The sequence below is a fragment of the Sus scrofa genome, chromosome 13 (genome assembly GCF_054392235.1).
Source record: "Sus scrofa isolate SSC_HxYL_T2T_F1_AM1 chromosome 13, Sscrofa_HxYL_maternal_Yorkshire_Landrace_v2.0, whole genome shotgun sequence".
NCBI lineage: Eukaryota > Metazoa > Chordata > Mammalia > Artiodactyla > Suidae > Sus > Sus scrofa.
This window is the reverse complement of record NC_139395.1, coordinates 201,101,057-201,111,508: the sequence shown is the minus strand read 5'-3', so window position 1 is coordinate 201,111,508 and position 10,452 is coordinate 201,101,057. Positions and strand designations below refer to the sequence as shown.

At 31.4% G+C, this 10,452-nt stretch overlaps 1 protein-coding gene across 1 annotated transcript in view; it reads right to left on the bottom strand.

The window, feature by feature from the left end:
* Window positions 1–3,306: 3,306 nt before the first annotated feature.
* The window catches only part of NCAM2 (neural cell adhesion molecule 2), a 503,541-nt gene continuing 496,395 nt past the window's right edge, over window positions 3,307–10,452 (bottom strand). Inside the window, exon 18 of the mRNA XM_021070858.2 lies at window positions 3,307–8,794. Within this exon, the coding sequence (XP_020926517.1) occupies window positions 8,683–8,794 (112 nt within the window). The 3' untranslated portion in view covers window positions 3,307–8,682. The remainder of the gene's footprint in view (window positions 8,795–10,452) is intronic.

Here is a 10,452-nt window from a genome sequence, read left to right as displayed (position 1 = left end):
ATTTTGAAATTTAAATCTGAGCCTGATAACATCAGGAAGTAAGATTTTAGAAGTCTTAGAAGGGGGTGAATGAATCGTGCACATGGAAAAGATGTGACATATAGGAAGACAAAATGAGGATGGTGCCATACAATACATAACATGGGTGGAATTCAATAAATCCTACCCTTGTTTGCATCCTCTATGCTCACACTCTAATTATGTGTATACTCACATGACTTTAATCAGTTGGACATTGCAAGTATGATGAAAAAAATCTTGGTAAGTGTACACATTGGGGCTTCCATTTTTAAGAGCCTGTTTTTGAAGCCAGTAGGCACATAAACTAGCTCAATTACACCATGTGGAACAAAATAATTGCCAAGCTAATAATCATGAAAAAATTACATTGTTGATCTTTTAAGCCACCAGATTTTCATTTGATTTGTTATTCAGCAAATGATAATTGAAACAGAAATGGAAGTAATAAAATGGAAAACCATTCTTTCTACTTTTCCACACTCAAATTTAGCCTATTAAATAATTTATGAAATTATGTATTAAAAAACCATTGACTTTTTTTTTTCCATATGCACCTGCATCATATGAAATTTCCCGGGCTAGGGGTTGAATTGGAGCTGCAGCTCTGGCCTATACTGGATCCTTAACCCAGTGAATGAGGCCAGGGCTCAAACCCATATCCTCACTGGCACTCTTTTGGGTTCTTATTCCACTGAGCCACAATGAGAACTCTGAAACCACTGACTTTATTTACAGTTTGTCTCTAAAGGATTTGCAATGTCAACCTAAAACAATTTTAAAGAATCAGTGTTGAAATATAGTGGGTATAGAGATAATCATGGCCACCATTTTTTTTGGTATTTTGTGTGGCAGATACTACCTAGAAAACTTCATAAACATTATCTCAATAAATCTTTACATAAACTCTTGGAGATAGATATTATTAACTTTAGAATTATTATTGTATTGATGAGAAAGTCGGGGTTTAAATTTTACATAAATTATTCAATTTTGGAGCTAGAAATTTGTGGTAGGAATTGAGATGAGAGCTTGGGTCTCTTCTAATTCCAATATTGAGGCTCTTACCTTTTTCTTACTAATACTTGTCTGTGATCACAGTTCTATTCTCACTGCAACCTTATGGGAAATTCCTTTCTTCTTGTTTTTTTTTTTTTTTTTCTGGTGAGTAAAAATGAATTTTTTGGGTTTTGAGTTAGTGAAAATTACATTTAGGATCTCCAGTATGTTCCTCCATTAGAATTAGTAGGGAAGCTTCACACAGTTAGACTTAATGATAAAACTTCTGCAACCTTCATTGAGTGGTCTTTAGTATATATTTCATCCCCTTCTACAATGTTTGGGTCCTTGATTACAAAAAATACGACTATTTACTTCTCCCAGTCAATGACTCCAAGTATAAAGAAATCTGCAGGTTTCCTCTAAAACTCTCCATGTATAAGTAACTCTTCTCTTCTAAGAGAATTTGCAATAACTTGATTCCAGATGTGATAGCATACAAATATTTTGGATTGATTATTGATTTTGGCAATGTCTTTTTCTATGTATTCTTTCTTCAGTCTTATCAGTCTGTTTCAGATATTGATCATGCTTATGACAGGTGAAAGGAAGGTCCAGTAGGGAATATGAAAATTGGAGATGGAGGAGGAGACATTGAGGAGAACAGTTATCAAGTTAATCTTTACCCCAAATTCTAAAATGCCTTAATACTAGACACATCTTCCTTATTGCCTGCTGGATTAATAAAAATTCACAGTAAATTAAATTTTGATTAGACATAATATTATTTTAGCATAGTAGTACAGTTTTCTCTCCCATACCAAACAAAACAAAATAAAACAAAACCAAAAACAAATGCTTTGTATGGAAGATGAGTTAAATTATCCAGGAAAGTTGCAATACTCAAATGTATGCATTTTGTTTTGGAGAGCAAAATTATGCTGAGAATAAGGGTATATAGAAGACACTTCACATAGAGGATATTATTTTTTGTTTTGAGAACATTCTAAGTTATGATTTGAAAAATCATTCAGAAAAAAATAAATTTAAAAAGAAGTTTAAAATCCTGATTTCATATATGAAATGAATCTTAGGAGAGATACATTCATGACCTGTACGACAAATGAAAAGGGTTTATGGCAGAAAATGGTTTCAGTTAGGAAAGAATAGAAGAAATTCTAAAATATTAACAGGATGAATTAGTCAATGTCCTTCATGTATCAGTTACTTAGTTTTGGCTTATTTTTCATGACATTTTCTGCATTTCACTATAATCATTCTTTTAATTAAATATATTAAGAGAACAAACACAATAAATATATAAATGTTCCCATTTTTCCATCCTTCGTGTCCTATTTAATAGTATTTTTAATCTATCTATGTATTTGGTGGAATCTGTAAAGCTTATATTGAAAATTGCCCCCTTGTGAGAATTTAACTTTTTTTTTTTTTTCCATTTGAAGAATGAGTTATATTTACACTGGTGATAAAAATAAAAGGAATGAAAAATGAAAACACCTTGCAAAAGCTTTTGAGAAATGATCAGCTCCCCACACAACCCTAAAAGAAGATAATCTATGTAATAATGAGAAATAAAATTCCAATATGAACTGGAAGTGAGTTCTAACTCATCATTAAAGTGGGTCTCCCACCCAGCATACATCGTATTTTTGCGTGCATCAGATTTACCAGAAAGTCTTGCACAAAGACTGACTCCTGGGTCCCTCTCCCAGGTTACTCTGATTTACTAGGTCTGTGGTGGGGTCCAAAACTTTACATTTCTAAAAAGTTCTCTGGTGGTGCAGCTGTTGCTGGTCTAGGGACCAGATATTGAGAACCACTGATCTTACCAGCTGTTTATTCATTAAATTCTCTGGGCAGAGTGTAAAAGCCAAAAGATCGTGACTCCAGTGAGGCAAAATGACAGGAAGCATTCTATTCTTTTGAATGTATAGCGATAGACTTGGAATTTTTTTTTTTTTTTTTTTAAGGGCCACACCCTTGGTATATGGAAGTTCCCAGGCTAGGGCTGAATCTGAGCATCAGCCACCAGCCTATGCTGCAGCCGCAATAACACAGGATCCAAGCCAAGTCTGTAACCTATATACCACAGCTCATGGCAACACTGGATCCTTAACCCACTGAGCAGGGCCAGCGATTGAACCTGCATCTCCATGGATACTAGTCAGGTTCATAACCGGGTGAGCCACAAAGGGAACACCTCTGGAAATTTAAAGAAAAACAAAAAGTATTTGTCAAGACATAAGCTCACTCATTATAGAGATATTATTCAAAATAAACATAAATGCAACACTTTATTAAAGTAAAAGTATTTTTACTATTAATATACAAATGGTGAAGAGTGACAATTTTGATATACTGTAAGCCATACTTTCAATGTCTCTCATAAATACAAAACTTCAACATTTGCAGTATAATTTTTACAGTTTAGACATATATATACAGCATTTCATAGGGACATACTATATTGAAACAATAAGAAAACTTTGTGGTTGCTAACTTAAGAAATATAGAATTTGAATGGTATATATAATTTAAAGAAAATTAAAAAAACCAGCATGTTTTAATGCATACTGAACACAGCATAGAATTCACATACCAAAAAATAAGATTTTTTTTTTTAACCTTTATTTCTAAGTTCACATACGCCTAACAGAGTTTAGAGGCAAATGCTAAACCATGAACATTCCTTTAAGAACTGGAACAGATATGTTTCCTCTTAACAGTACTCTTATCTTATACACTGTTTGCTGTTCTCTAAAAAAATCCTATTTGCAAAACTGAATCATAAATTCTATGTTAACCTTCTCCTCTGGATTTCTCTAAGTTTTCTCCTGTGAATCAGCATAATTGGCATTTATTTTTATCTATGCAAACTTCCTTGTCCCTGCCACAGCACTTCTGACACTAAGGTCCTTCTTACCTATTCCAAACTTCAGGTTCAGTTTAGCTTTCTGCATTCTTTCAGTTCTTTATTCCTCTCTTCCCCTATGCCTGGTTGTGATTTGAAATGCTCCAAAAGACATTGCTTTACTAATTTTTTTCCAAGGAAGGCTAAAACCAGACACTAAAAGATAGGTGTTTTAATTTTAGGAAAACAAAATGAGTGGTGAAATTAAAATTGTACAAACAATTTTATATTAAGTATAATTATTACTTACTAATTATGAACATCATGTAGTCAACATCCTGAAAATTTTATAAAAAAATTAAAGTGGTGGTACCAAGGTTGTACTCAACAACTAAGATTGTTAAGTTACTGATAAAATTCTATAGTGAATAATAAGCTATTTTTCTAAGAATATTAAATGTTATCAAATAAATATAAGCATTTCATATAATATGAGTCCATGAGGAGAAATAATTAATCTATTAGCATTCAAATCATGTTGTTAAATAGCTGCATTAAAATGGAAAACTGTAATTTGTAACAAAAGGAGAGAAGAGACTTAGAAGGAAATTATATGTGTTCAGCAACTACTACATCTAGACTCTTCTATAACTTTGTCAGTTACACATGTAATCATTTCATCTCAGGACATTATTAAGTCTGTGAGTAGAATACTTTTTGGAGATATTTTCATTTTAGGATTGAAGTACTTCTTTTCTATGAGCTTCCACAGTTGAATTTTGGCATATGCTAATACATTCATATGCAATTTCAATGTGAAAGGCAATGTAATAACTCTTCAAAGGGTTAAAAAGAAGATGAAAATATTTTCTCCCTAAAGATAAATAATGCAAACCATCTCATTTAAAAAACATATATTCATCTACTCTTGAAGTCTGTTGAGTAAGCATTCTAGATATAATTATGTAAAAAAATGAGGGATTGAAATTGAGCATTTACATTATTCTTCATGAAAAAAGAACATTGGACATTTAATGAATATTTTCAATATGCTATTTCAATATTTCTTCAATTGAGAAGTGAAGATATTTCTTTTTACCACTTCAGTTGTAGATATTTTCATCAGTAATTATCCAATCATCCACAATGAAGGATGATTTTTGATCCCAAATCAAATATAGGAATAATGTAAACCCGAGTGACACTATAGTAGCTCACCTAGTTTTTAAAAAGGCTTCTGTTGTCTGTCTTTGTCTTACAACTAATAAAACTCAATTTCAACAATGTCTAGAATGAATTTATTATCTAGAATAACAATATACAAAAAATTAAGTATATTTTGTGTGGGCATTAAAAGAATTGCTTTGTCATGAGTGGAGATAAGTTATACAGTATAATTTTTTTTACTGAGATTTTGTATTCAAGCTGAAGTAGTTTGAACTGAGCTTAATCACTAAATATAAATAAGATAGTCATTCAAGTAAAATATATCAATAAAGATTGCAGTTATGTTGTTTATTTTTTCTTTTGATAAAGCAGAATTTCATGCTAATCCAAAGGCACAAATGCATCTTAATTATTTAAAAGAAGAAGCACAAAATTAAGGTAAGATTATAAAGTTACAATTAATTATTGGCACTCAAATAAATAATTTGATTAATAAAAACATTCTATTTATATAAATGTTTAATTCAAAGACTAAGATTCATGTAAACTTTGCTGGATCAAATAGTCTTTGAAAAATGCTTTTACAGATATTAAAAGTAAAAAATAAAGGAAAATTTGAGAAACACTACATTAATGTTAGATATTTGTATCAATAGAATGGCCATACATCAACCCACAAAAATAATAAATAAATCTTTAGAAATCAAATGTCTTAAATTTCTTTGCAGGTCATCCTAAAATATGTTGACACAATTTGTGCCAGTTTTAAAAACAAAACGTGCTACAATGCTGATATTACTGTTCCCTCTTATATATTATTGAATATAGATTGTCATTGCCTAATTGCACATAACCTGTCAAGAAATATCAATATTTTCAGTGATGTCATTCCTTCTTTGTTTAAAGTAACATAGGGTTCTGATTATTTAACACTAGTATATTCAGTCAACTTTTTTGACATTTTATATTAAGATTTAAGAGTACTCTTAGACAGCAAAAATAACCTTTATACAGTTGTGTGGATATGTTTAGTCTAGAATAATAATGAAAAATAAGAAACAGATTATTTCAGTTCTACTCATATTTTACAATTTACTACAAGCCAGCTCTTATTTGGAAACTTTTACAAGTAGAGTTATTTGGCGCATTCCATTGAAATGCTAAAAAAAAAAAAAAAAAAAATTTATCACAGTACTCTAGGGCAGAGAGTTCAAGGACAAGAGATAAGGACCACTCAGACAATTGAAACAATGCACTTGAAACAGTGTGTTTACAATTAGTTCTGGATTATCTGTGAACTTCAGATCTTGACTCCACATTAGTGGCAAGAAATTTAACAGCATATATATGTATATATATAGAAAGAGAGACATAAAAGTAATATTTAACGGTTTTACATGGAAAGTTCATAGAAATGAGAGAAGCAGAACTTTCAAACTGAAGAAACAAAATTCTTTGTTCCTAGGATTTCTCTGCTCTTGAAGTTTGTCATGGATTTAACAGTAGTAAACATGCTAAATTGCTTTCTCAGTTTTGCTAATTCTTTATCATAATTACATTAAATCCTCATAGCCTTATCCAGGAAAAAAATAGCATCCACACCTATTGCTTCATGAACACTTTGCAAAGCCCATTTACTCTGCGCAAACAAATTCAAGTATTTTGATTAGTTTTAGCACATTGGTACAAAGGGAAAAAATACAGTAAGTAAAATAAAGCAAACAAATGATCAAACATAATTTAAACAGCAACAGTCAAATCCATCAAAAGACCAGTTGGATAATTCCTACTCAAATTCCTACATAGGCACAGGAATTTTTTTTTCCCCCCAGAATACGCCTGAAAGGATAGCAAGGAGAGATTCCTGCATCATATATAACCCTGTAAATTATGGCAAGGACACTGGAGATCTAGTCCCCAAGCATGCAGTTGGGCACAATCTATCCTCTGACAACCAGTTTGGGAGAAATTGTTACTTGTCTCTCCTTGACTGACAGTTTCAAGCACTTTGTAAATAAAAGTGTTCATGAGTGACATTAATACTATATTTAATGTTCATCAAATTACCTCCATAGAGAGACACCCTAGAGAAAGTCATTCTGCACTGTTAAGACTTTAATGTTCTGTTGGTATGCATTTCCTAACCAGTCAATATTTGAGCTATGATACCACCTGAAACATGAAAGGTTTTAAATGTGATGGGGCCTAAAGAAACCTTTGGCTCTCTAGGGTAAGAAATAATCTAAAACCTGCTCCCAATTGGTATGTATATTTATCATCATAAATACCTTCTTTCAAAATCTTACTTATAAGTGAATATCATGTTTCAGCCTTTTACCTCTGGGAGCTTGCATAGCTTGGAAAGTTAATAAGTATTTTATTCTGGTATATATTACTAACAAGTAATAATAGAAAGTTTGTGTTGAATAGTTCAGCAATTTCTTCAACCAAAGTTGTTTATCAAAATCTTAAAATGACTTCTAGCTACAGAGAGTGGCCATTCAATTGTTAATCATTGACACTGTTATGGCAATGTTTAAACATCAATTTCTTCATAATTTAATCACCAAGGATTTTAATTTCTATTAGCCAATTACATATAATGATTGACCTATAATACTGGGAAAGTGAATTTTTAAACAAAGGTTATCTAAAGCAACGGGAAAAAATGTATCTGAGGATATAATTTGAAGAATTTGAACACTAAAGACCTGTTTTTTGATAAAATTGTTAAAAGGAAAAGATAATCATATATTTATAAATATATCGACAACATTGATATTGTTCCCATTTCAATTTACTTTATTTGAAGCTGAGGGCAGATGTCAATATTATTTTTACTTGCAGTACATTTTCTTTGTGTGTAATCCATTGTGAGTGAATATGGCATATATAAAGAGATAGAGATTTATGGAATCTTTCTAATCTAATTTTACACGCAACTAATAGTCATTCAAATGGGTAACAATTTTGACCTGGCACTTCAATCTATCAAAGATCAACATTGAACTAGCACTGTAATTATAACTTAAAAAAGAGTTTTCCAAAGTTTCTCTCAATATTGAACTGCTAAAGATAACTGTCTCCTTCAAGCCTAGGTTCCCTGAAATTCTCCGGATGAAAAGTGTACCCTTCATTAAGTGTTTTCATTTTAACTGAAATCCACTTTAATAATCTATCCGCCCAAGATTGGATGAAAAAACATGCAGGGCTTCCACATACATTAGCTCACAAAGCTTCTGTCTTGTTTTGTTTTGTCTTTGCTTAAATTCCTATTCATGGAGAGGTTATGGTATGAAATACAGTTCTTAAGACACAGAGCGCTTTAGCCATATTTATAACAAATTGCAGTACTTCGAACACAGAGTCAAATTGATACCCAAGAGTTGGTGCCAGTCAGGTCTCTATATTGAAATTCATAACAAAATGAACAACAACAGTAACAACAACAACAACAAAAGGAAATGGATCATGGGCAGGAGTATTTGATCATATGTATATGTGTACAAGCTATTCCAAGCTAGAAGTTTCCCAAGAAATTAAGGTCAATAGAATAGTTTTGGTCATAGGGTCACTGCAATCCAAATGCTCTTTGTAGCGTTGTTCAAGACTCTGTAATCTTGGTGTTATGCTTTGCTGTCATCTTCTTTTGATTGAATGATGTCATTAGAAACCTTAATTTCTATAGTTTCTGGATTTAGGACTTCTTTCCCATTTTCTTCTTTTAAAGGCAATTTTCTGGAAGAGAATATGAAATATAAACTTCATTAGCTAAGGCACTTTAAGGAGACATTTAAGTTATTGTTTTTAGAGGGAAGTAAGGAATACTTATTAGAATGAAAAAGTGAGATTTGCTAAAGTGATATCAAATTGACAGAAAAATAAACTAAAAGAGAGTAATACAATATTGTCTATTGTAAAAACATGGTGTAATGAATGAATGAAACAAGATATCTGCAGATTTAGATGGATGAAATTGTTCATTATAGGGTAGCTTAGATTTAATAGCAGCTGATGTATTAAAATATATAATGGAGTATTTTGAAATGTGAAAAAGCAAAAATAATTTTATATGTTAACTAGATGATTTACTCCACCTTAAGTTTTTCAGGTAAAAACAATCAATAGTTGCTGCCATATTCTGTTACATAAACTTCAAAAGTTGAGAGAATTAGGAATAGCCTTTGGAATTTAATGCAAATAAATATATTTCAGGACTTTCTAACCTTTTTATATTTACTATATATGTTATCTTTAATTAGTCTATTTTCTCTTTTATTATTATGCATTTATTTATTTATTTATTTTTGGCTGAGCTGCAGGCATGTGGAAGTTCTGGGGCCAGGGATTGGATCTGTGCCACGGCAGTGACAATGCTGATCCTCAACTCATTGAGCCATCAGGGAACTCCTATGAGTACATTTTTGAGAGTTGTTTTCAATTGTAACCTATGAAGCAAAAGCAATATTTATTTCTTAAGACAGCTTTGCAAACATACTATGATAACAAAAATACCAAGATTTTTTGAGTTTTTTCTACGTCTTTAATTCGTTGATTTATTGTTACAGTTTGTTCATATGGCTTTGAAGACAATATTTTCTTTCTTGACAAAATAATTTTTAATCTTTTACATAAAAAAAATTAAGTTTAAATTCCAATTCACCTCTGTGACTTTTTTTGGTAGGACTCTGTGACTTTAACCTCACACCTAACCATTTTATAGAGTAGCGGATGCTACTATGCTAGTTCCTCTGGAATTTATTTGTAATTTCTTTTGTATTTCTGAATGAGAAGAGAAATCCACTGTGTTCTGAACATCAAAGCTACTGTGTGAAAACTAACTAGTCAGTGGTAAGTAATTCATTGATGGGAATGAAGCAGCATCTACTTTGTACCTCTTAGGGCAGGCTCCCTTTTATGCATATTATAAATAGTGCATTCACAGTTTTTCTATTCTCCCATTCCCAAGTGCTGAAAACATTGATAGTAAAGGATTATAAAACAATGGGTTATTTCTAGCATCAAAATGTACAGAATTTAGAGATTGAATGGGAGGTCAGGATAATGCTTAATATATTTCCAACTCACAGAACTATGTATTGAATTTGTAATTAACCAGTGTTTTCAACTCAGATGGTATATTTTTGCACATATATTTTTTTCTCTACTTATGTTTATATTAAATCACATTTTAAAAGATTACTGTTAATTCTACTATTTTTATGTTGAGTATTTCTTTTCTTTGAGAACCAGAAAAGTTATTAAATCATCTTGTTTTGGGAGTTCCCATGGTGGTTCAGCATAAAAATGAACCCAACTAGTTTCCATGAGGATGTGAGTTTGATCCTTGGCCTCGCTCAGTGGGTTAAGGATCCAGTGTTGCTGTGAGCTATGGT